The 27,827-nt window shown below is 38.0% G+C and overlaps 2 protein-coding genes across 2 annotated transcripts in view; both read right to left on the bottom strand.

Annotated features, from left to right (window-relative positions):
- LOC140715048 (scavenger receptor cysteine-rich domain-containing protein DMBT1-like) overlaps window positions 1–10,312 on the bottom strand; it is a 79,046-nt gene extending 68,734 nt beyond the window's left edge. Inside the window, exons 1-8 of the mRNA XM_073026776.1 lie at window positions 10,291–10,312; window positions 9,791–9,938; window positions 7,357–7,565; window positions 5,629–5,655; window positions 5,129–5,276; window positions 2,695–2,903; window positions 967–993; window positions 467–614 (exon numbers count right to left, since the gene is read on the bottom strand). Of these exons, the coding sequence (XP_072882877.1) occupies window positions 467–614; window positions 967–993; window positions 2,695–2,903; window positions 5,129–5,276; window positions 5,629–5,655; window positions 7,357–7,565; window positions 9,791–9,938; window positions 10,291–10,312 (938 nt within the window). The remainder of the gene's footprint in view (window positions 1–466; window positions 615–966; window positions 994–2,694; window positions 2,904–5,128; window positions 5,277–5,628; window positions 5,656–7,356; window positions 7,566–9,790; window positions 9,939–10,290) is intronic.
- Window positions 10,313–11,880: 1,568 nt separating this feature from the next.
- Window positions 11,881–27,827, bottom strand: part of LOC140715453 (scavenger receptor cysteine-rich domain-containing protein DMBT1-like) — a 46,257-nt gene continuing 30,310 nt past the window's right edge. The window contains exons 19-28 of the mRNA XM_073027655.1: window positions 26,005–26,213; window positions 24,277–24,303; window positions 23,777–23,924; window positions 21,343–21,551; window positions 19,615–19,641; window positions 19,115–19,262; window positions 16,681–16,889; window positions 14,953–14,979; window positions 14,453–14,600; window positions 11,881–12,227 (exon numbers count right to left, since the gene is read on the bottom strand). Of these exons, the coding sequence (XP_072883756.1) occupies window positions 11,900–12,227; window positions 14,453–14,600; window positions 14,953–14,979; window positions 16,681–16,889; window positions 19,115–19,262; window positions 19,615–19,641; window positions 21,343–21,551; window positions 23,777–23,924; window positions 24,277–24,303; window positions 26,005–26,213 (1,480 nt within the window). The 3' untranslated portion in view covers window positions 11,881–11,899. The remainder of the gene's footprint in view (window positions 12,228–14,452; window positions 14,601–14,952; window positions 14,980–16,680; window positions 16,890–19,114; window positions 19,263–19,614; window positions 19,642–21,342; window positions 21,552–23,776; window positions 23,925–24,276; window positions 24,304–26,004; window positions 26,214–27,827) is intronic.

The following is a 27,827-nucleotide window of genomic DNA, read 5'->3' on the forward strand; positions in this document are numbered from 1 at the left end:
GAAATTCTGCAGACAAAAGAAAATTAATTGCTTTCGATTATCACATTAAAATCATTTCTTATTTTCAAAAAGTGACGTAGAACGTTTTGCAGCACCAGCAACACATGTTCAATTCCCGACGTTGCCTGGAGGAGTTTGTATAGTCTCCTCCTGTCCACATCGGTTTAGTCTGGGTGTTCCAATTTCCTCCCACCGTCCAAGGACATATGGGCTGGGAGGTTAATTGGCCATTGTAATTTGACCCCGTGAGGTCTAACTCGGGGGGATTACTGGGCACCGTGTGTCTAAGGAACGGAAGAGCATACTTGGCAGTCTATCTCAATAAATGAAATGAAATAAGATAAACTTTAATACTAATCCCAGTAACATATTAAGATAATTTGAATTAATCCATCAGCAACAGCCAATTGACAGCAAATGTCTTGTCTCTGCTTACACTATGAAATGAAAAACAATTTTCACTTACTTGAAATCAGTAAACTGCAGATTTATTTTTTGGTTGCTGTTCACTCGAATGTACCAAATGCAGTTGGCATTATTTGGATAGGAGGATGGATAAGCAGGACTGACCAGAGATCCATAAGATTCGTAAAGATAACCTCCACATGGTACAGCTATGAACAATAAGGAAATGGATAAGCTTCAGTGAGAAAAGATATTTTAAGATAAACAATAATTTATTTCTGTTTCTCTCCCAATTTTTGTTGCCACGTTACTTCATTTCTAAGCAATATGTGTCTAACGTGGCTAGTCATACTTTGAGCTGACAATGAATATTCATCGGCTACATTAACGGCCATTGCGTGTGAACATCCTCCAAATTCCTTATTGACTTCCCTTTCCATCCGGGAACATCTAATTCTAGCATCTTGACCAATACTTGAAATTTGAAATCTAGAATTTTAATGTAAAGATATTATATATTTTTAAGGAAGATCAATATATTCTCAAAGATTGTTTTATTACCTGTCGTCTCCCATATCGGCGTTGTTTCTGTCAAAATAATATAAATAAAGACAGAATCATTTATTTCTGTTGAAGCCTCAAACATTAATCAAACTTTCTGAATAGAAAGGAAGGACAGTAGAAATGGCCGGGTGAGGGAATGTCCATTCATTGGGAATGTGTATATTGAAGATGCAAGTCTGCCAGTCTGATCTCTGCACACGTAGGAAGTGTACGAGGGAGATGCCACAGTCTGCATTTGTCAGTTGGTCAGTTCATCTCCTTAGCTGTGAATGCTGTATCTAATAATTGACGTGCTCGTAATACTTGATTGCAATCATAATTTATAATAATTATTGATGTGTTTGTGGTAGTCAGCAGCTCTCACTGTCAGGTACAGTGCAAGGTAAGTGTTATTATTTCACATGTAAAATGGACTTTATTTGTCTTTGCACAAAATTAACAACTACCTCTCTTTTCTCTAGTGCTAGCTGTCTGCTTGTTATGTCCCGAAAAGGGAAGGAGTACAGGAAATTAGCATGGACTGAATGTCCACAGATGCAACTTGAAAATGGTGTTTCTAAAGATCATGACGTGGGAACATTGGGAAAGTGGACCAACACCATCCTTTCAATAGTTTGTTTCCACTCTTCCATGGCTCCCCTGGCAATGTCATCGTGCACTAGTGATTCACTACTAATTACAGGTGGCACCTTGAATTTGACCAGCTGAAGGGTAATATTGTAAAATGTAATATTTCATCTCAATTTCCATGAGGAAAGTGACTGCATTTTCTACAGTCATGACTGACTCTGTGATTGTGAACTCAATTTTGCGAACGGCCGTTCTGAATGTCATTTGTTTGTTTGTATTGTTTGCACGATTTGTTGATCTCTGCACATTGGGTGTTTGACGGTCTTCTTTGTTAATGAGGGGATTTTAGGGCTGAGCAGCTCGAAGGGCCAGAAGGGCCTATTCTGCACTGTATCTCTAAATAAATAAAATCTGGAGAATCTCAGCATGTCAGGCAGCATCGATGGGGGGCGTCTCCCTCACCTGGTCTCTCCTATCACTGCCTGCTTGTATTCCTCTGCTCCACCACTTTCATTCTGGCTTCTTCCCCCTTGTTGTGCTGAGTGGGTCTCAGACTGAAAAGTCAACTGTCTCCATAAGTTTTGGACTTAAAGAGGCTTCTTGTAGAAAATATTTAAATGATTAATCATTGGATGAATCCAATCATTTTTATCCAATGATCTGCTCTCAACTTTGATTTCAGAAAAGATCATTGGATCACTGTATCTTCTGAATTGTGCTATTGATTTATATAGATAAATTTTGTTGGTTTTTTAAATTTAGTGTTTTCATTATTAAGTTTCCACAAACGTTTAAGAGTCACAAATGATAACATTTATTTGTTGAACTCATACATAACCTCTTTTAAATGGATAAATGGACCCAGTCATAAATCATAACTTTTTTGAAGAAAGATGTCAATTGCCATCACTGAAATTAAACCCTGTATCCACCTGTTCTTTCTGCCTTACATGCATGTGAACCACACAACTTCCTGACGTACAATATGCACTTTCTCAGGTTCATGAATGTGTTTGGAAGAGCTAAGCAGTAATTTTCAAACGTGTAGATGTTCACAAAGAAAGAGCCCTTTAAAGCAATTTAAACCTGTAATTTGATTTTGCATTTTAAATAATGAAAAATTAATTTTTTGAGGAACAATTTCACAAAGCTCACCATCGTTGATCGGCAGAGAATGATAGTTTGCAGAGAAACCTTGTTGTGTTACACTGCCATCCGTTCGAAAATAAATTGTCATACTGTTGTACAATGATGTATAAGTTTCACTTGGTTGACTACAGATCCTTGCAAGTAAAGGATCATTTGTTGATGGCCCGTCGTAGATTGCAACGTAATCATATGTGCAACCTGAATTAGCTTCCAGACTGTCAAGAGAATAATCACAGTATGATGATAAATTTCACTGAAATTGCCTTTTATTTATTTCTTAACATAAAAGGTCAAATGATGATAAATATATCTTTGACAATAATCGAGAGTGGGAGCCATTAGAGGAACTCAACATAGAACATGTGAAAATAGCTATGGACGCAGCTCAGCACATTATGAAACTAGCCTCCCCTCCATGCATGCTGTCTACACTTCTTGCTGTCTTGGTAAAGCAGTCAGCATTATCAATACCCCTCCCACACGGGACACACTGTTTAACCTCCCCCCCTTGCTTTGGGCAGAAGATACAAATGCCAGAAAGCACCTACCATCAGGCTCAAGGAGAGCTTCTATTTTGCTGATACAACAGAATTGAATGGACCTCTTGTAAAATAAAACTCTTGACCTCATAATCTAGCTCTTCCTAGCCTTGCACCTTATTGTCTGCCCTCATTGCACTTTCTTGCAACTATAACACTATATTCTGAATTCCTTTGTTATATTTCCCTTCTAACACCTTGATATACTGAGGTGATGAATTGATCTGTATGGAGAACGTGCACTGAACCTTGGTGCATAGGACACTAATAACTTAATTACAATTACAATATTGAGCAACTCTTGGCTGCCTAACACGTTCAGGTTTTCTTTACCTTTGCCTCAATTTACAATATAATCTGAAAACTTTACCCATACAATTACTTGCCTAACTTTACACATCCATGGCCACACACTCAAATATCCACCTGGATGTTAACTCTAGCCTTTAACAGAGGCTGCTTCCTTCCAACATGGGATCATTTTGCATAGGGTTTTAATCAATTATCTGCTCTAAATTCAGCTTAATTGGCATCATTACGTACTGAATATGCCTCATTCCAGTTTACTCCATCCATGCTAACAGATTTCACTTCGTAAATTTAATGCTGAAAACTTCTGTGTCTTTAGCAGTGGGTTTGTGGGAACTTCAGACGGGCAGCAGAATGCAACAGTGAAAAGTACAATTCAGCAATTGGAAACCCAAAGAATATTCTCAGGCATTCTTTTGCATTTCAGTAGTAGCCAGTGCTCAGTTGTCAGGTTAAAATTAAGGTATTCCTGACTTAAAAATCAAATACCTGTGAGATATCTCTTGGAATTTGTGAAAGCATACAATTGTTATGACCCAGGAGACTGGTTCCTTGTTTTGTTGGTGTTAACCTTTGGTGTTGCTGTTACATGTGTTGTTCAGCTTAATATTATGGTGATTCTACGTTGCACTGGAATGTGTTGTTACACTTGTGGGCAGTGCCCAGTTCATCCTTGGGAGTGCTGGTTGTTAACACAAATGATGCATTTCACTGCATATTTTCATTTACATGTGGTAAATAAATGTGAATCTGTATCTGACGTTTATTTCTAAATTATCTGTTGACCAATTATTTTCGTTTCAATCTACCTCTCTGTCCCACGTCCCTGCATTTTATCTTTTTCTGCATAACTCTGCAGTTTCCTTCTAAAAGCCCACATTGACTCAGTTTCCACCAATTTCACAGGCAGTGCTCCAAATCATAAGCTGATAAATACAGGTCAGTGAAGGCATAGAAGGGTCCCAACTGAATGTGGGTAAGTGGTTAGGTAGAGATGGGCAGAATGGCTGACATGGACATGCTGCGCCACAGAGCCAGATTTCTTGTTGCCACATTTAATTTCTTCACTTCTGCAGAATTTAGACATAAAGTTGTAAGTACGTTTCTCTACTGATAACTCTATGGCGAAATTCTGCAGACAAAAGAAAATTAATTGCTTTCGATTATCACATTAAAATCATTTCTTATTTTCAAAAAGTGATGTAGAACGTTTTGCAGCACCAGCAACACAAGTTCAATTCCCGATGTTGCCTGGAGGAGTTTGTATAGTCTCCTCCTGTCCACATCGGTTTAGTCTGGGTGTTCCAATTTCCTCCCACCATCCAAGGACATATGGGCTGGGAGGTTAATTGGCCATTGTAATTTGACCCCGTGAGGTCTAACTCGGGGGGATTACTGGGCACCGTGGGTCTAAGGAACGGAAGAGCATACTTGGCAGTCTATCTCAATAAATTAAATTAAATAAGATAAACTTTAATACTAATCCCAGTAACATATTAAGATAATTTGAATTAATCCATCAGCAACAGCCAATTGACAGCAAATGTCTTGTCTCTGCTTACACTATGAAATGAAAAACAATTTTCACTTACTTGAAATCAGTAAACTGCAGATTTATTTTTTGGTTGCTGTTCACTCGAATGTACCAAATGCAGTTGGCATTATTTGGATAGGAGGATGGATAAGCAGGACTGACCAGAGATCCATAAGATTCGTAAAGATAACCTCCACATGGTACAGCTATGAACAATAAGGAAATGGATAAGCTTCAGTGAGAAAAGATATTTTAAGATAAACAATAATTTATTTCTGTTTCTCTCCCAATTTTTGTTGCCACGTTACTTCATTTCTAAGCAATATGTGTCTAACGTGGCTAGTCATACTTTGAGCTGACAATGAATATTCATCGGCTACATTAACGGCCATTGCGTGTGAACATCCTCCAAACTCCTTATTGACTTCCCTTTCCATCCGGGAACATCTAATTCTAGCATCTTGACCAATACTTGAAATTTGAAATCTAGAATTTTGATGTAAAGATATTATATATTTTTAATGAGGATCAATATATTCTCAAAGATTGTTTTATTACCTGTCGTCTCCCATATCGGCGTTGTTTCTGTCAAAATAATATAAATAAAGACAGAATCATTTATTTCTGTTGAAGCCTCAAACATTAATCAAACTTTCTGAATAGAAAGGAAGGACAGTAGAAATGGCCGGGTGAGGGAATGTCCATTCATTGGGAATGTGTATATTGAAGATGCAAGTCTGCCAGTCTGATCTCTGCACACGTAGGAAGTGTAAGAGGGAGATGCCACAGTCTGCATTTGTCAGTTGGTCAGTTCATCTCCTTAGCTGTGAATGCTGTATCTAATAATTGATGTGCTCGTAATACTTGATTGCAATCATAATTTATAATAATTATTGATGTGTTTGTGGTAGTCAGCAGCTCTCACTGTCAGGTCAGTGCAAGGTAAGTGTTATTATTTCACATGTAAAATAGACTTTATTTGTCTTTGCACAAAATTAACAACTACCTCTCTTTTCTCTAGTGCTAGCTGTCTGCTTGTTATGTCCCGAAAAGGGAAGGAGTACAGGAAATTAGCATGGACTGAATGTCCACAGATGCAATTTGAAAATGGTGTTTCTAAAGATCATGACGTGGGAACGTTGGGAAAGTGGACCAACACCATCCTTTCAATAGTTTGTTTCCACTCTTCCATGGCTCCCCTGGCAATGTCATCGTGCACTAGTGATTCACTACTAATTACAGGTGGCACCTTGAATTTGACCAGCTGAAGGGTAATATTGTAAAATGTAATATTTCATCTCAATTAACTTGAGGAAAGGGACTGCATTTTCTACAGTCATGACTGACTCTGTGATTGTGAACTCAATTTTGCGATCTTCAGTTCTGAATGTCATTTGGTTACTTGTATTGTTTGCACAATTTGTTGATCTCTGCACATTGGGTGTTTGACGGTTTTCTTTGTTAATGAGGGGATTTTAGGGCTGAGCAGCTCGAAGGGCCAGAAGGGCCTATTCTGCACTGTATCTCTAAATAAATAAAATCTGGAGAATCTCAGCATGTCAGGCAGCATCGATGAGGGGCGTCTCCCTCACCTGGTCTCTCCTATCACTGCCTGCTTGTATTCCTCTGCTCCACCACTTTCATTCTGGCTTCTTCCCCCTTGTTGTGCTGAGTGGGTCTCAGACTGAAAAGTCAACTGTCTCCATAAGTTTTGGACTTAAAGAGGCTTCTTGTAGAAAATATTTAAATGATTAATCATTGGATGAATCCAATCATTTTTATCCAACGATCTGCTCTCAACTTTGATTTCAGAAAAGATCATTGGATCACTGTATCTTCTGAATTGTGCTATTGATTTATATAGATAAATTTTGTTGGTTTTTTAAATTTAGTGTTTTCATTATTAAGTTTCCACAAACGTTTAAGAGTCACAAATGATAACATTTATTTGTTGAACTCATACATAACCTCTTTTAAATGGATAAATGGACCCAGTCATAAATCATAACTTTTTTTGAAGAAAGATGTCAATTGCCATCACTGAAAATAAACCCTGTATCCACCTGTTCTTTCTGCCTTACATGCATGTGAACCACACAACTTCCTGACGTACAATATGCACTTTCTCAGGTTCATGAATGTGTTTGGAAGAGCTAAGCAGTAATTTTCAAACGTGTAGATGTTCACAAAGAAAGAGCCCTTTAAAGCAATTTAAACCTGTAATTTGATTTTGCATTTTAAATAATGAAAAATTAATTTTTTGAGGAACAATTTCACAAAGCTCACCATCGTTGATCGGCAGAGAATGATAGTTTGCAGAGAAACCTTGTTGTGTTACACTGCCATCCGTTCGAAAATAAATTGTCATACTGTTGTACAATGATGTATAAGTTTCACTTGGTTGACTACAGATCCTTGCAAGTAAAGGATCATTTGTTGATGGCCCGTCGTAGATTGCAACGTAATCATATGTGCAACCTGAATTAGCTTCCAGACTGTCAAGAGAATAATCACAGTATGATGATAAATTTCACTGAAATTGCCTTTTATTTATTTCTTAACATAAAAGGTCAAATGATGATAAATATATCTTTGACAATAATCGAGAGTGGGAGCCATTAGAGGAACTCAACATAGAACATGTGAAAATAGCTATGGACGCAGCTCAGCACATTATGAAACTAGCCTCCCCTCCATGCATGCTGTCTACACTTCTTGCTGTCTTGGTAAAGCAGTCAGCATTATCAATACCCCTCCCACATGGGACACACTGTTTAACCTCCCCCCCTTGCTTTGGGCAGAAGATACAAATGCCAGAAAGCACCTACCATCAGGCTCAAGGAGAGCTTCTATTTTGCTGATACAACAGAATTGAATGGACCTCTTGTAAAATAAAACTCTTGACCTCATAATCTAGCTCTTCCTAGCCTTGCACCTTATTGTCTGCCCTCATTGCACTTTCTTGCAACTATAACACTATATTCTGAATTCCTTTGTTATATTTCCCTTCTAACACCTTGATATACTGAGGTGATGAATTGATCTGTATGGAGAACGTGCACTGAACCTTGGTGCATAGGACACTAATAACTTAATTACAATTACAATATTGAGCAACTCTTGGCTGCCTAACACGTTCAGGTTTTCTTTACCTTTGCCTCAATTTACAATATAATCTGAAAACTTTACCCATACAATTACTTGCCTAACTTTACACATCCATGGCCACACACTCAAATATCCACCTGGATGTTAACTCTAGCCTTTAACAGAGGCTGCTTCCTTCCAACATGGGATCATTTTGCATAGGGTTTTAATCAATTATCTGCTCTAAATTCAGCTTAATTGGCATCATTACGTACTGAATATGCCTCATTCCAGTTTACTCCATCCATGCTAACAGATTTCACTTCGTAAATTTAATGCTGAAAACTTCTGTGTCTTTAGCAGTGGGTTTGTGGGAACTTCAGACGGGCAGCAGAATGCAACAGTGAAAAGTACAATTCAGCAATTGGAAACCCAAAGAATATTCTCAGGCATTCTTTTGCATTTCAGTAGTAGCCAGTGCTCAGTTGTCAGGTTAAAATTAAGGTATTCCTGACTTAAAAATCAAATACCTGTGAGATATCTCTTGGAATTTGTGAAAGCATACAATTGTTATGACCCAGGAGACTGGTTCCTTGTTTTGTTGGTGTTAACCTTTGGTGTTGCTGTTACATGTGTTGTTCAGCTTAATATTATGGTGATTCTACGTTGCACTGGAATGTGTTGTTACACTTGTGGGCAGTGCCCAGTTCATCCTTGGGAGTGCTGGTTGTTAACACAAATGATGCATTTCACTGCATATTTTCATTTACATGTGGTAAATAAATGTGAATCTGTATCTGACGTTTATTTCTAAATTATCTGTTGACCAATTATTTTCGTTTCAATCTACCTCTCTGTCCCACGTCCCTGCATTTTATCTTTTTCTGCATAACTCTGCAGTTTCCTTCTAAAAGCCCACATTGACTCAGTTTCCACCAATTTCACAGGCAGTGCTCCAAATCATAAGCTGATAAATACAGGTCAGTGAAGGCATAGAAGGGTCCCAACTGAATGTGGGTAAGTGGTTAGGTAGAGATGGGCAGAATGGCTGACATGGACATGCTGCGCCACAGAGCCAGATTTCTTGTTGCCACATTTAATTTCTTCACTTCTGCAGAATTTAGACATAAAGTTGTAAGTACGTTTCTCTACTGATAACTCTATGGCGAAATTCTGCAGACAAAAGAAAATTAATTGCTTTCGATTATCACATTAAAATCATTTCTTATTTTCAAAAAGTGATGTAGAACGTTTTGCAGCACCAGCAACACAAGTTCAATTCCCGATGTTGCCTGGAGGAGTTTGTATAGTCTCCTCCTGTCCACATCGGTTTAGTCTGGGTGTTCCAATTTCCTCCCACCATCCAAGGACATATGGGCTGGGAGGTTAATTGGCCATTGTAATTTGACCCCGTGAGGTCTAACTCGGGGGGATTACTGGGCACCGTGGGTCTAAGGAACGGAAGAGCATACTTGGCAGTCTATCTCAATAAATTAAATTAAATAAGATAAACTTTAATACTAATCCCAGTAACATATTAAGATAATTTGAATTAATCCATCAGCAACAGCCAATTGACAGCAAATGTCTTGTCTCTGCTTACACTATGAAATGAAAAACAATTTTCACTTACTTGAAATCAGTAAACTGCAGATTTATTTTTTGGTTGCTGTTCACTCGAATGTACCAAATGCAGTTGGCATTATTTGGATAGGAGGATGGATAAGCAGGACTGACCAGAGATCCATAAGATTCGTAAAGATAACCTCCACATGGTACAGCTATGAACAATAAGGAAATGGATAAGCTTCAGTGAGAAAAGATATTTTAAGATAAACAATAATTTATTTCTGTTTCTCTCCCAATTTTTGTTGCCACGTTACTTCATTTCTAAGCAATAAGTGTCTAACATGGCTAGTCATACTTTGAGCTGACAATGTATATTCATCGGCTACATTAATGGCCATTGCGTGTGAACATCCTCCAAATTCCTTACTGACTTCCCTTTCCATCCGGGAACATCTAATTCTAGCATCTTGACCAATACTTGAAATTTGAAATCTAGAATTTTGATGTAAAGATATTATATATTTTTAATGAGGATCAATATATTCTCAAAGATTGTTTTATTACCTGTCGTCTCCCATATCGGCATTGTTTCTGTCAAAATAATATAAATAAAGACAGAATCATTTATTTCTGTTGAAGCCTCAAACATTAATCAAACTTTCTGAATAGAAAGGAAGGACAGTAGAAATGGCCGGGTGAGGGAATGTCCATTCATTGGGAATGTGTATATTGAAGATGCAAGTCTGCCAGTCTGATCTCTGCACACGTAGGAAGTGTAAGAGGGAGATGCCACAGTCTGCATTTGTCAGTTGGTCAGTTCATCTCCTTAGCTGTGAATGCTGTATCTAATAATTGATGTGCTCGTAATACTTGATTGCAATCATAATTTATAATAATTATTGATGTGTTTGTGGTAGTCAGCAGCTCTCACTGTCAGGTCAGTGCAAGGTAAGTGTTATTATTTCACATGTAAAATAGACTTTATTTGTCTTTGCACAAAATTAACAACTACCTCTCTTTTCTCTAGTGCTAGCTGTCTGCTTGTTATGTCCCGAAAAGGGAAGGAGTACAGGAAATTAGCATGGACTGAATGTCCACAGATGCAATTTGAAAATGGTGTTTCTAAAGATCATGACGTGGGAACGTTGGGAAAGTGGACCAACACCATCCTTTCAATAGTTTGTTTCCACTCTTCCATGGCTCCCCTGGCAATGTCATCGTGCACTAGTGATTCACTACTAATTACAGGTGGCACCTTGAATTTGACCAGCTGAAGGGTAATATTGTAAAATGTAATATTTCATCTCAATTAACTTGAGGAAAGGGACTGCATTTTCTACAGTCATGACTGACTCTGTGATTGTGAACTCAATTTTGCGATCTTCAGTTCTGAATGTCATTTGGTTACTTGTATTGTTTGCACAATTTGTTGATCTCTGCACATTGGGTGTTTGACGGTTTTCTTTGTTAATGAGGGGATTTTAGGGCTGAGCAGCTCGAAGGGCCAGAAGGGCCTATTCTGCACTGTATCTCTAAATAAATAAAATCTGGAGAATCTCAGCATGTCAGGCAGCATCGATGAGGGGCGTCTCCCTCACCTGGTCTCTCCTATCACTGCCTGCTTGTATTCCTCTGCTCCACCACTTTCATTCTGGCTTCTTCCCCCTTGTTGTGCTGAGTGGGTCTCAGACTGAAAAGTCAACTGTCTCCATAAGTTTTGGACTTAAAGAGGCTTCTTGTAGAAAATATTTAAATGATTAATCATTGGATGAATCCAATCATTTTTATCCAACGATCTGCTCTCAACTTTGATTTCAGAAAAGATCATTGGATCACTGTATCTTCTGAATTGTGCTATTGATTTATATAGATAAATTTTGTTGGTTTTTTAAATTTAGTGTTTTCATTATTAAGTTTCCACAAACGTTTAAGAGTCACAAATGATAACATTTATTTGTTGAACTCATACATAACCTCTTTTAAATGGATAAATGGACCCAGTCATAAATCATAACTTTTTTTGAAGAAAGGTGTCAATTGCCATCACTGAAAATAAACCCTGTATCCACCTGTTCTTTCTGCCTTACATGCATGTGAACCGCACAACTTCCTGACGTACAATATGCACTTTCTCAGGTTCATGAATGTGTTTGGAAGAGCTAAGCAGTAATTTTCAAACGTGTAGATGTTCACAAAGAAAGAGCCCTTTAAAGCAATTTAAACCTGTAATTTGATTTTGCATTTTAAATAATGAAAAATTAATTTTTTGAGGAACAATTTCACAAAGCTCACCATCGTTGATCGGCAGAGAATGATAGTTTGCAGAGAAACCTTGTTGTGTTACACTGCCATCCGTTCGAAAATAAATTGTCATACTGTTGTACAATGATGTATAAGTTTCATTTGGTTGACTACAGATCCTTGCAAGTAAAGGATCATTTGTTGATGGCCCGTCGTAGATTGCAACGTAATCATATGTGCAACCTGAATTAGCTTCCAGACTGTCAAGAGAATAATCACAGTATGATGATAAATTTCACTGAAATTGCCTTTTATTTATTTCTTAACATAAAAGGTCAAATGATGATAAATATATCTTTGACAATAATCGAGAGTGGGAGCCATTAGAGGAACTCAACATAGAACATGTGAAAATAGCTATGGACGCAGCTCAGCACATTATGAAACTAGCCTCCCCTCCATGCATGCTGTCTACACTTCTTGCTGTCTTGGTAAAGCAGTCAGCATTATCAATACCCCTCCCACATGGGACACACTGTTTAACCTCCCCCCCTTGCTTTGGGCAGAAGATACAAATGCCAGAAAGCACCTACCATCAGGCTCAAGGAGAGCTTCTATTTTGCTGATACAACAGAATTGAATGGACCTCTTGTAAAATAAAACTCTTGACCTCATAATCTAGCTCTTCCTAGCCTTGCACCTTATTGTCTGCCCTCATTGCACTTTCTTGCAACTATAACACTATATTCTGAATTCCTTTGTTATATTTCCCTTCTAACGCCTTGATATACTGAGGTGATGAATTGATCTGTATGGAGAACGTGCACTGAACCTTGGTGCATAGGACACTAATAACTTAATTACAATTACAATATTGAGCAACTCTTGGCTGCCTAACACGTTCAGGTTTTCTTTACCTTTGCCTCAATTTACAATATAATCTGAAAACTTTACCCATACAATTACTTGCCTAACTTTACACATCCATGGCCACACACTCAAATATCCACCTGGATGTTAACTCTAGCCTTTAACAGAGGCTGCTTCCTTCCAACATGGGATCATTTTGCATAGGGTTTTAATCAATTATCTGCTCTAAATTCAGCTTAATTGGCATCATTACATACTGAATATGCCTCATTCCAGTTTACTCCATCCATGCTAACAGATTTCACTTCGTAAATTTAATGCTGAAAACTTCTGTGTCTTTAGCAGTGGGTTTGTGGGAACTTCAGACGGGCAGCAGAATGCAACAGTGAAAAGTACAATTCAGCAATTGGAAACCCAAAGAATATTCTCAGGCATTCTTTTGCATTTCAGTAGTAGCCAGTGCTCAGTTGTCAGGTTAAAATTAAGGTATTCCTGACTTAAAAATCAAATACCTGTGAGATATCTCTTGGAATTTGTGAAAGCATACAATTGTTATGACCCAGGAGACTGGTTCCTTGTTTTGTTGGTGTTAACCTTTGGTGTTGCTGTTACATGTGTTGTTCAGCTTAATATTATGGTGATTCTACATTGCACTGGAATGTGTTGTTACACTTGTGGGCAGTGCCCAGTTCATCCTTGGGAGTGCTGGTTGTTAACACAAATGATGCATTTCACTGCATATTTTCATTTACATGTGGTAAATAAATGTGAATCTGTATCTGACGTTTATTTCTAAATTATCTGTTGACCAATTATTTTCGTTTCAATCTACCTCTCTGTCCCACGTCCCTGCATTTTATCTTTTTCTGCATAACTCTGCAGTTTCCTTCTAAAAGCCCACATTGACTCAGTTTCCACCAATTTCACAGGCAGTGCTCCAAATCATAAGCTGATAAATACAGGTCAGTGAAGGCATAGAAGGGTCCCAACTGAATGTGGGTAAGTGGTTAGGTAGAGATGGGCAGAATGGCTGACATGGACATGCTGCGCCACAGAGCCAGATTTCTTGTTGCCACATTTAATTTCTTCACTTCTGCAGAATTTAGACATAAAGTTGTAAGTACGTTTCTCTACTGATAACTCTATGGCAAAATTCTGCAGACAAAAGAAAATTAATTGCTTTCGATTATCACATTAAAATCATTTCTTATTTTCAAAAAGTGACGTAGAACGTTTTGCAGCACCAGCAACACAAGTTCAATTCCCGATGTTGCCTGGAGGAGTTTGTATAGTCTCCTCCTGTCCACATCGGTTTAGTCTGGGTGTTCCAATTTCCTCCCACCGTCCAGGGACATATGGGCTGGGAGGTTAATTGGCCATTGTAATTTGACCCCGTGAGGTCTAACTCGGGGGGATTACTGGGCACCGTGGGTCTAAGGAACGGAAGAGCATACTTGGCAGTCTATCTCAATAAATTAAATGAAATAAGATAAACTTTAATACTAATCCCAGTAACATATTAAGATAATTTGAATTAATCCATCAGCAACAGCCAATTGACAGCAAATGTCTTGTCTCTGCTTACACTATGAAATGAAAAACAATTTTCACTTACTTGAAATCAGTAAACTGCAGATTTATTTTTTGGTTGCTGTTCACTCGAATGTACCAAATGCAGTTGGCATTATTTGGATAGGAGGATGGATAAGCAGGACTGACCAGAGATCCATAAGATTCGTAAAGATAACCTCCACATGGTACAGCTATGAACAATAAGGAAATGGATAAGCTTCAGTGAGAAAAGATATTTTAAGATAAACAATAATTTATTTCTGTTTCTCTCCCAATTTTTGTTGCCACGTTACTTCATTTCTAAGCAATATGTGTCTAACGTGGCTAGTCATACTTTGAGCTGACAATGAATATTCATCGGCTACATTAACGGCCATTGCGTGTGAACATCCTCCAAACTCCTTATTGACTTCCCTTTCCATCCGGGAACATCTAATTCTAGCATCTTGACCAATACTTGAAATTTGAAATCTAGAATTTTGATGTAAAGATATTATATATTTTTAATGAGGATCAATATATTCTCAAAGATTGTTTTATTACCTGTCGTCTCCCATATCGGCGTTGTTTCTGTCAAAATAATATAAATAAAGACAGAATCATTTATTTCTGTTGAAGCCTCAAACATTAATCAAACTTTCTGAATAGAAAGGAAGGACAGTAGAAATGGCCGGGTGAGGGAATGTCCATTCATTGGGAATGTGTATATTGAAGATGCAAGTCTGCCAGTCTGATCTCTGCACACGTAGGAAGTGTAAGAGGGAGATGCCACAGTCTGCATTTGTCAGTTGGTCAGTTCATCTCCTTAGCTGTGAATGCTGTATCTAATAATTGACGTGCTCGTAATACTTGATTGCAATCATAATTTATAATAATTATTGATGTGTTTGTGGTAGTCAGCAGCTCTCACTGTCAGGTCAGTGCAAGGTAAGTGTTATTATTTCACATGTAAAATAGACTTTATTTGTCTTTGCACAAAATTAACAACTACCTCTCTTTTCTCTAGTGCTAGCTGTCTGCTTGTTATGTCCCGAAAAGGGAAGGAGTACAGGAAATTAGCATGGACTGAATGTCCACAGATGCAATTTGAAAATGGTGTTTCTAAAGATCATGACGTGGGAACGTTGGGAAAGTGGACCAACACCATCCTTTCAATAGTTTGTTTCCACTCTTCCATGGCTCCCCTGGCAATGTCATCGTGCACTAGTGATTCACTACTAATTACAGGTGGCACCTTGAATTTGACCAGCTGAAGGGTAATATTGTAAAATGTAATATTTCATCTCAATTAACTTGAGGTAAGGGACTGCATTTTCTACAGTCATGACTGACTCTGTGATTGTAAACTCACTTTTGCGAACTTCCGTTCTGAATGTCATTTGGTTACTTGTATTGTTTGCACAATTTGTTGATCTCTGCACATTGGGTGTTTGACGGTTTTCTTTGTTAATGAGGGGATTTTAGGGCTGAGCAGCTCGAAGGGCCAGAAGGGCCTATTCTGCACTGTATCTCTAAATAAATAAAATCTGGAGAATCTCAGCATGTCAGGCAGCATCGATGAGGGGCGTCTCCCTCACCTGGTCTCTCCTATCACTGCCTGCTTGTATTCCTCTGCTCCACCACTTTCATTCTGGCTTCTTCCCCCTTGTTGTGCTGAGTGGGTCTCAGACTGAAAAGTCAACTGTCTCCATAAGTTTTGGACTTAAAGAGGCTTCTTGTAGAAAATATTTAAATGATTAATCATTGGATGAATCCAATCATTTTTATCCAACGATCTGCTCTCAACTTTGATTTCAGAAAAGATCATTGGATCACTGTATCTTCTGAATTGTGCTATTGATTTATATAGATAAATTTTGTTGGTTTTTTAAATTTAGTGTTTTCATTATTAAGTTTCCACAAACGTTTAAGAGTCACAAATGATAACATTTATTTGTTGAACTCATACATAACCTCTTTTAAATGGATAAATGGACCCAGTCATAAATCATAACTTTTTTTGAAGAAAGGTGTCAATTGCCATCACTGAAAATAAACCCTGTATCCACCTGTTCTTTCTGCCTTACATGCATGTGAACCACACAACTTCCTGACGTACAATATGCACTTTCTCAGGTTCATGAATGTGTTTGGAAGAGCTAAGCAGTAATTTTCAAACGTGTAGATGTTCACAAAGAAAGAGCCCTTTAAAGCAATTTAAACCTGTAATTTGATTTTGCATTTTAAATAATGAAAAATTAATTTTTTGAGGAACAATTTCACAAAGCTCACCATCGTTGATCGGCAGAGAATGATAGTTTGCAGAGAAACCTTGTTGTGTTACACTGCCATCCGTTCGAAAATAAATTGTCATACTGTTGTACAATGATGTATAAGTTTCACTTGGTTGACTACAGATCCTTGCAAGTAAAGGATCATTTGTTGATGGCCCGTCGTAGATTGCAACGTAATCATATGTGCAACCTGAATTAGCTTCCAGACTGTCAAGAGAATAATCACAGTATGATGATAAATTTCACTGAAATTGCCTTTTATTTATTTCTTAACATAAAAGGTCAAATGATGATAAATATATCTTTGACAATAATCGAGAGTGGGAGCCATTAGAGGAACTCAACATAGAACATGTGAAAATAGCTATGGACGCAGCTCAGCACATTATGAAACTAGCCTCCCCTCCATGCATGCTGTCTACACTTCTTGCTGTCTTGGTAAAGCAGTCAGCATTATCAATACCCCTCCCACATGGGACACACTGTTTAACCTCCCCCCCTTGCTTTGGGCAGAAGATACAAATGCCAGAAAGCACCTACCATCAGGCTCAAGGAGAGCTTCTATTTTGCTGATACAACAGAATTGAATGGACCTCTTGTAAAATAAAACTCTTGACCTCATAATCTAGCTCTTCCTAGCCTTGCACCTTATTGTCTGCCCTCATTGCACTTTCTTGCAACTATAACACTATATTCTGAATTCCTTTGTTATATTTCCCTTCTAACACCTTGATATACTGAGGTGATGAATTGATCTGTATGGAGAACGTGCACTGAACCTTGGTGCATAGGACACTAATAACTTAATTACAATTACAATATTGAGCAACTCTTGGCTGCCTAACACGTTCAGGTTTTCTTTACCTTTGCCTCAATTTACAATATAATCTGAAAACTTTACCCATACAATTACTTGCCTAACTTTACACATCCATGGCCACACACTCAAATATCCACCTGGATGTTAACTCTAGCCTTTAACAGAGGCTGCTTCCTTCCAACATGGGATCATTTTGCATAGGGTTTTAATCAATTATCTGCTCTAAATTCAGCTTAATTGGCATCATTATGTACTGAATATGCCTCATTCCAGTTTACTCCATCCATGCTAACAGATTTCACTTCGTAAATTTAATGCTGAAAACTTCTGTGTCTTTAGCAGTGGGTTTGTGGGAACTTCAGACGGGCAGCAGAATGCAACAGTGAAAAGTACAATTCAGCAATTGGAAACCCAAAGAATATTCTCAGGCATTCTTTTGCATTTCAGTAGTAGCCAGTGCTCAGTTGTCAGGTTAAAATTAAGGTATTCCTGACTTAAAAATCAAATACCTGTGAGATATCTCTTGGAATTTGTGAAAGCATACAATTGTTATGACCCAGGAGACTGGTTCCTTGTTTTGTTGGTGTTAACCTTTGGTGTTGCTGTTACATGTGTTGTTCAGCTTAATATTATGGTGATTCTACGTTGCACTGGAATGTGTTGTTACACTTGTGGGCAGTGCCCAGTTCATCCTTGGGAGTGCTGGTTGTTAACACAAATGATGCATTTCACTGCATATTTTCATTTACATGTGGTAAATAAATGTGAATCTGTATCTGACGTTTATTTCTAAATTATCTGTTGACCAATTATTTTCGTTTCAATCTACCTCTCTGTCCCACGTCCCTGCATTTTATCTTTTTCTGCATAACTCTGCAGTTTCCTTCTAAAAGCCCACATTGACTCAGTTTCCACCAATTTCACAGGCAGTGCTCCAAATCATAAGCTGATAAATACAGGTCAGTGAAGGCATAGAAGGGTCCCAACTGAATGTGGGTAAGTGGTTAGGTAGAGATGGGCAGAATGGCTGACATGGACATGCTGCGCCACAGAGCCAGATTTCTTGTTGCCACATTTAATTTCTTCACTTCTGCAGAATTTAGACATAAAGTTGTAAGTACGTTTCTCTACTGATAACTCTATGGCAAAATTCTGCAGACAAAAGAAAATTAATTGCTTTCGATTATCACATTAAAATCATTTCTTATTTTCAAAAAGTGACGTAGAACGTTTTGCAGCACCAGCAACACAAGTTCAATTCCCGATGTTGCCTGGAGGAGTTTGTATAGTCTCCTCCTGTCCACATCGGTTTAGTCTGGGTGTTCCAATTTCCTCCCACCGTCCAAGGACATATGGGCTGGGAGGTTAATTGGCCATTGTAATTTGACCCCGTGAGGTCTAACTCGGGGGGATTACTGGGCACCGTGGGTCTAAGGAACGGAAGAGCATACTTGGCAGTCTATCTCAATAAATTAAATGAAATAAGATAAACTTTAATACTAATCCCAGTAACATATTAAGATAATTTGAATTAATCCATCAGCAACAGCCAATTGACAGCAAATGTCTTGTCTCTGCTTACACTATGAAATGAAAAACAATTTTCACTTACTTGAAATCAGTAAACTGCAGATTTATTTTTTGGTTGCTGTTCACTCGAATGTACCAAATGCAGTTGGCATTATTTGGATAGGAGGATGGATAAGCAGGACTGACCAGAGATCCATAAGATTCGTAAAGATAACCTCCACATGGTACAGCTATGAACAATAAGGAAATGGATAAGCTTCAGTGAGAAAAGATATTTTAAGATAAACAATAATTTATTTCTGTTTCTCTCCCAATTTTTGTTGCCACGTTACTTCATTTCTAAGCAATATGTGTCTAACGTGGCTAGTCATACTTTGAGCTGACAATGAATATTCATCGGCTACATTAACGGCCATTGCGTGTGAACATCCTCCAAACTCCTTATTGACTTCCCTTTCCATCCGGGAACATCTAATTCTAGCATCTTGACCAATACTTGAAATTTGAAATCTAGAATTTTGATGTAAAGATATTATATATTTTTAATGAGGATCAATATATTCTCAAAGATTGTTTTATTACCTGTCGTCTCCCATATCGGCGTTGTTTCTGTCAAAATAATATAAATAAAGACAGAATCATTTATTTCTGTTGAAGCCTCAAACATTAATCAAACTTTCTGAATAGAAAGGAAGGACAGTAGAAATGGCCGGGTGAGGGAATGTCCATTCATTGGGAATGTGTATATTGAAGATGCAAGTCTGCCAGTCTGATCTCTGCACACGTAGGAAGTGTAAGAGGGAGATGCCACAGTCTGCATTTGTCAGTTGGTCAGTTCATCTCCTTAGCTGTGAATGCTGTATCTAATAATTGACGTGCTCGTAATACTTGATTGCAATCATAATTTATAATAATTATTGATGTGTTTGTGGTAGTCAGCAGCTCTCACTGTCAGGTCAGTGCAAGGTAAGTGTTATTATTTCACATGTAAAATAGACTTTATTTGTCTTTGCACAAAATTAACAACTACCTCTCTTTTCTCTAGTGCTAGCTGTCTGCTTGTTATGTCCCGAAAAGGGAAGGAGTACAGGAAATTAGCATGGACTGAATGTCCACAGATGCAATTTGAAAATGGTGTTTCTAAAGATCATGACGTGGGAACGTTGGGAAAGTGGACCAACACCATCCTTTCAATAGTTTGTTTCCACTCTTCCATGGCTCCCCTGGCAATGTCATCGTGCACTAGTGATTCACTACTAATTACAGGTGGCACCTTGAATTTGACCAGCTGAAGGGTAATATTGTAAAATGTAATATTTCATCTCAATTAACTTGAGGTAAGGGACTGCATTTTCTACAGTCATGACTGACTCTGTGATTGTAAACTCACTTTTGCGAACTTCAGTTCTGAATGTCATTTGGTTACTTGTATTGTTTGCACAATTTGTTGATCTCTGCACATTGGGTGTTTGACGGTTTTCTTTGTTAATGAGGGGATTTTAGGGCTGAGCAGCTCGAAGGGCCAGAAGGGCCTATTCTGCACTGTATCTCTAAATAAATAAAATCTGGAGAATCTCAGCATGTCAGGCAGCATCGATGAGGGGCGTCTCCCTCACCTGGTCTCTCCTATCACTGCCTGCTTGTATTCCTCTGCTCCACCACTTTCATTCTGGCTTCTTCCCCCTTGTTGTGCTGAGTGGGTCTCAGACTGAAAAGTCAACTGTCTCCATAAGTTTTGGACTTAAAGAGGCTTCTTGTAGAAAATATTTAAATGATTAATCATTGGATGAATCCAATCATTTTTATCCAACGATCTGCTCTCAACTTTGATTTCAGAAAAGATCATTGGATCACTGTATCTTCTGAATTGTGCTATTGATTTATATAGATAAATTTTGTTGGTTTTTTAAATTTAGTGTTTTCATTATTAAGTTTCCACAAACGTTTAAGAGTCACAAATGATAACATTTATTTGTTGAACTCATACATAACCTCTTTTAAATGGATAAATGGACCCAGTCATAAATCATAACTTTTTTTGAAGAAAGATGTCAATTGCCATCACTGAAAATAAACCCTGTATCCACCTGTTCTTTCTGCCTTACATGCATGTGAACCACACAACTTCCTGACGTACAATATGCACTTTCTCAGGTTCATGAATGTGTTTGGAAGAGCTAAGCAGTAATTTTCAAACGTGTAGATGTTCACAAAGAAAGAGCCCTTTAAAGCAATTTAAACCTGTAATTTGATTTTGCATTTTAAATAATGAAAAATTAATTTTTTGAGGAACAATTTCACAAAGCTCACCATCGTTGATCGGCAGAGAATGATAGTTTGCAGAGAAACCTTGTTGTGTTACACTGCCATCCGTTCGAAAATAAATTGTCATACTGTTGTACAATGATGTATAAGTTTCATTTGGTTGACTACAGATCCTTGCAAGTAAAGGATCATTTGTTGATGGCCCGTCGTAGATTGCAACGTAATCATATGTGCAACCTGAATTAGCTTCCAGACTGTCAAGAGAATAATCACAGTATGATGATAAATTTCACTGAAATTGCCTTTTATTTATTTCTTAACATAAAAGGTCAAATGATGATAAATATATCTTTGACAATAATCGAGAGTGGGAGCCATTAGAGGAACTCAACATAGAACATGTGAAAATAGCTATGGACGCAGCTCAGCACATTATGAAACTAGCCTCCCCTCCATGCATGCTGTCTACACTTCTTGCTGTCTTGGTAAAGCAGTCAGCATTATCAATACCCCTCCCACATGGGACACACTGTTTAACCTCCCCCCCTTGCTTTGGGCAGAAGATACAAATGCCAGAAAGCACCTACCATCAGGCTCAAGGAGAGCTTCTATTTTGCTGATACAACAGAATTGAATGGACCTCTTGTAAAATAAAACTCTTGACCTCATAATCTAGCTCTTCCTAGCCTTGCACCTTATTGTCTGCCCTCATTGCACTTTCTTGCAACTATAACACTATATTCTGAATTCCTTTGTTATATTTCCCTTCTAACACCTTGATATACTGAGGTGATGAATTGATCTGTATGGAGAACGTGCACTGAACCTTGGTGCATAGGACACTAATAACTTAATTACAATTACAATATTGAGCAACTCTTGGCTGCCTAACACGTTCAGGTTTTCTTTACCTTTGCCTCAATTTACAATATAATCTGAAAACTTTACCCATACAATTACTTGCCTAACTTTACACATCCATGGCCACACACTCAAATATCCACCTGGATGTTAACTCTAGCCTTTAACAGAGGCTGCTTCCTTCCAACATGGGATCATTTTGCATAGGGTTTTAATCAATTATCTGCTCTAAATTCAGCTTAATTGGCATCATTACGTACTGAATATGCCTCATTCCAGTTTACTCCATCCATGCTAACAGATTTCACTTCGTAAATTTAATGCTGAAAACTTCTGTGTCTTTAGCAGTGGGTTTGTGGGAACTTCAGACGGGCAGCAGAATGCAACAGTGAAAAGTACAATTCAGCAATTGGAAACCCAAAGAATATTCTCAGGCATTCTTTTGCATTTCAGTAGTAGCCAGTGCTCAGTTGTCAGGTTAAAATTAAGGTATTCCTGACTTAAAAATCAAATACCTGTGAGATATCTCTTGGAATTTGTGAAAGCATACAATTGTTATGACCCAGGAGACTGGTTCCTTGTTTTGTTGGTGTTAACCTTTGGTGTTGCTGTTACATGTGTTGTTCAGCTTAATATTATGGTGATTCTACGTGGCACTGGAATGTGTTGTTACACTTGTGGGCAGTGCCCAGTTCATCCTTGGGAGTGCTGGTTGTTAACACAAATGATGCATTTCACTGCATATTTTCATTTACATGTGGTAAATAAATGTGAATCTGTATCTGACGTTTATTTCTAAATTATCTGTTGACCAATTATTTTCGTTTCAATCTACCTCTCTGTCCCACGTCCCTGCATTTTATCTTTTTCTGCATAACTCTGCAGTTTCCTTCTAAAAGCCCACATTGACTCAGTTTCCACCAATTTCACAGGCAGTGCTCCAAATCATAAGCTGATAAATACAGGTCAGTGAAGGCATAGAAGGGTCCCAACTGAATGTGGGTAAGTGGTTAGGTAGAGATGGGCAGAATGGCTGACATGGACATGCTGCGCCACAGAGCCAGATTTCTTGTTGCCACATTTAATTTCTTCACTTCTGCAGAATTTAGACATAAAGTTGTAAGTACGTTTCTCTACTGATAACTCTATGGCAAAATTCTGCAGACAAAAGAAAATTAATTGCTTTCGATTATCACATTAAAATCATTTCTTATTTTCAAAAAGTGACGTAGAACGTTTTGCAGCACCAGCAACACAAGTTCAATTCCCGATGTTGCCTGGAGGAGTTTGTATAGTCTCCTCCTGTCCACATCGGTTTAGTCTGGGTGTTCCAATTTCCTCCCACCGTCCAAGGACATATGGGCTGGGAGGTTAATTGGCCATTGTAATTTGACCCCGTGAGGTCTAACTCGGGGGGATTACTGGGCACCGTGGGTCTAAGGAACGGAAGAGCATACTTGGCAGTCTATCTCAATAAATTAAATGAAATAAGATAAACTTTAATACTAATCCCAGTAACATATTAAGATAATTTGAATTAATCCATCAGCAACAGCCAATTGACAGCAAATGTCTTGTCTCTGCTTACACTATGAAATGAAAAACAATTTTCACTTACTTGAAATCAGTAAACTGCAGATTTATTTTTTGGTTGCTGTTCACTCGAATGTACCAAATGCAGTTGGCATTATTTGGATAGGAGGATGGATAAGCAGGACTGACCAGAGATCCATAAGATTCGTAAAGATAACCTCCACATGGTACAGCTATGAACAATAAGGAAATGGATAAGCTTCAGTGAGAAAAGATATTTTAAGATAAACAATAATTTATTTCTGTTTCTCTCCCAATTTTTGTTGCCACGTTACTTCATTTCTAAGCAATATGTGTCTAACGTGGCTAGTCATACTTTGAGCTGACAATGAATATTCATCGGCTACATTAACGGCCATTGCGTGTGAACATCCTCCAAACTCCTTATTGACTTCCCTTTCCATCCGGGAACATCTAATTCTAGCATCTTGACCAATACTTGAAATTTGAAATCTAGAATTTTGATGTAAAGATATTATATATTTTTAATGAGGATCAATATATTCTCAAAGATTGTTTTATTACCTGTCGTCTCCCATATCGGCGTTGTTTCTGTCAAAATAATATAAATAAAGACAGAATCATTTATTTCTGTTGAAGCCTCAAACATTAATCAAACTTTCTGAATAGAAAGGAAGGACAGTAGAAATGGCCGGGTGAGGGAATGTCCATTCATTGGGAATGTGTATATTGAAGATGCAAGTCTGCCAGTCTGATCTCTGCACACGTAGGAAGTGTAAGAGGGAGATGCCACAGTCTGCATTTGTCAGTTGGTCAGTTCATCTCCTTAGCTGTGAATGCTGTATCTAATAATTGACGTGCTCGTAATACTTGATTGCAATCATAATTTATAATAATTATTGATGTGTTTGTGGTAGTCAGCAGCTCTCACTGTCAGGTCAGTGCAAGGTAAGTGTTATTATTTCACATGTAAAATAGACTTTATTTGTCTTTGCACAAAATTAACAACTACCTCTCTTTTCTCTAGTGCTAGCTGTCTGCTTGTTATGTCCCGAAAAGGGAAGGAGTACAGGAAATTAGCATGGACTGAATGTCCACAGATGCAATTTGAAAATGGTGTTTCTAAAGATCATGACGTGGGAACGTTGGGAAAGTGGACCAACACCATCCTTTCAATAGTTTGTTTCCACTCTTCCATGGCTCCCCTGGCAATGTCATCGTGCACTAGTGATTCACTACTAATTACAGGTGGCACCTTGAATTTGACCAGCTGAAGGGTAATATTGTAAAATGTAATATTTCATCTCAATTAACTTGAGGTAAGGGACTGCATTTTCTACAGTCATGACTGACTCTGTGATTGTAAACTCACTTTTGCGAACTTCCGTTCTGAATGTCATTTGGTTACTTGTATTGTTTGCACAATTTGTTGATCTCTGCACATTGGGTGTTTGACGGTTTTCTTTGTTAATGAGGGGATTTTAGGGCTGAGCAGCTCGAAGGGCCAGAAGGGCCTATTCTGCACTGTATCTCTAAATAAATAAAATCTGGAGAATCTCAGCATGTCAGGCAGCATCGATGAGGGGCGTCTCCCTCACCTGGTCTCTCCTATCACTGCCTGCTTGTATTCCTCTGCTCCACCACTTTCATTCTGGCTTCTTCCCCCTTGTTGTGCTGAGTGGGTCTCAGACTGAAAAGTCAACTGTCTCCATAAGTTTTGGACTTAAAGAGGCTTCTTGTAGAAAATATTTAAATGATTAATCATTGGATGAATCCAATCATTTTTATCCAACGATCTGCTCTCAACTTTGATTTCAGAAAAGATCATTGGATCACTGTATCTTCTGAATTGTGCTATTGATTTATATAGATAAATTTTGTTGGTTTTTTAAATTTAGTGTTTTCATTATTAAGTTTCCACAAACGTTTAAGAGTCACAAATGATAACATTTATTTGTTGAACTCATACATAACCTCTTTTAAATGGATAAATGGACCCAGTCATAAATCATAACTTTTTTTGAAGAAAGGTGTCAATTGCCATCACTGAAAATAAACCCTGTATCCACCTGTTCTTTCTGCCTTACATGCATGTGAACCACACAACTTCCTGACGTACAATATGCACTTTCTCAGGTTCATGAATGTGTTTGGAAGAGCTAAGCAGTAATTTTCAAACGTGTAGATGTTCACAAAGAAAGAGCCCTTTAAAGCAATTTAAACCTGTAATTTGATTTTGCATTTTAAATAATGAAAAATTAATTTTTTGAGGAACAATTTCACAAAGCTCACCATCGTTGATCGGCAGAGAATGATAGTTTGCAGAGAAACCTTGTTGTGTTACACTGCCATCCGTTCGAAAATAAATTGTCATACTGTTGTACAATGATGTATAAGTTTCACTTGGTTGACTACAGATCCTTGCAAGTAAAGGATCATTTGTTGATGGCCCGTCGTAGATTGCAACGTAATCATATGTGCAACCTGAATTAGCTTCCAGACTGTCAAGAGAATAATCACAGTATGATGATAAATTTCACTGAAATTGCCTTTTATTTATTTCTTAACATAAAAGGTCAAATGATGATAAATATATCTTTGACAATAATCGAGAGTGGGAGCCATTAGAGGAACTCAACATAGAACATGTGAAAATAGCTATGGACGCAGCTCAGCACATTATGAAACTAGCCTCCCCTCCATGCATGCTGTCTACACTTCTTGCTGTCTTGGTAAAGCAGTCAGCATTATCAATACCCCTCCCACATGGGACACACTGTTTAACCTCCCCCCCTTGCTTTGGGCAGAAGATACAAATGCCAGAAAGCACCTACCATCAGGCTCAAGGAGAGCTTCTATTTTGCTGATACAACAGAATTGAATGGACCTCTTGTAAAATAAAACTCTTGACCTCATAATCTAGCTCTTCCTAGCCTTGCACCTTATTGTCTGCCCTCATTGCACTTTCTTGCAACTATAACACTATATTCTGAATTCCTTTGTTATATTTCCCTTCTAACACCTTGATATACTGAGGTGATGAATTGATCTGTATGGAGAACGTGCACTGAACCTTGGTGCATAGGACACTAATAACTTAATTACAATTACAATATTGAGCAACTCTTGGCTGCCTAACACGTTCAGGTTTTCTTTACCTTTGCCTCAATTTACAATATAATCTGAAAACTTTACCCATACAATTACTTGCCTAACTTTACACATCCATGGCCACACACTCAAATATCCACCTGGATGTTAACTCTAGCCTTTAACAGAGGCTGCTTCCTTCCAACATGGGATCATTTTGCATAGGGTTTTAATCAATTATCTGCTCTAAATTCAGCTTAATTGGCATCATTACGTACTGAATATGCCTCATTCCAGTTTACTCCATCCATGCTAACAGATTTCACTTCGTAAATTTAATGCTGAAAACTTCTGTGTCTTTAGCAGTGGGTTTGTGGGAACTTCAGACGGGCAGCAGAATGCAACAGTGAAAAGTACAATTCAGCAATTGGAAACCCAAAGAATATTCTCAGGCATTCTTTTGCATTTCAGTAGTAGCCAGTGCTCAGTTGTCAGGTTAAAATTAAGGTATTCCTGACTTAAAAATCAAATACCTGTGAGATATCTCTTGGAATTTGTGAAAGCATACAATTGTTATGACCCAGGAGACTGGTTCCTTGTTTTGTTGGTGTTAACCTTTGGTGTTGCTGTTACATGTGTTGTTCAGCTTAATATTATGGTGATTCTACGTTGCACTGGAATGTGTTGTTACACTTGTGGGCAGTGCCCAGTTCATCCTTGGGAGTGCTGGTTGTTAACACAAATGATGCATTTCACTGCATATTTTCATTTACATGTGGTAAATAAATGTGAATCTGTATCTGACGTTTATTTCTAAATTATCTGTTGACCAATTATTTTCGTTTCAATCTACCTCTCTGTCCCACGTCCCTGCATTTTATCTTTTTCTGCATAACTCTGCAGTTTCCTTCTAAAAGCCCACATTGACTCAGTTTCCACCAATTTCACAGGCAGTGCTCCAAATCATAAGCTGATAAATACAGGTCAGTGAAGGCATAGAAGGGTCCCAACTGAATGTGGGTAAG

The sequence above is a fragment of the Hemitrygon akajei genome, chromosome 23, assembly GCF_048418815.1.
Source record: "Hemitrygon akajei chromosome 23, sHemAka1.3, whole genome shotgun sequence".
Classification (NCBI taxonomy): Eukaryota; Metazoa; Chordata; class Chondrichthyes; order Myliobatiformes; family Dasyatidae; genus Hemitrygon; species Hemitrygon akajei.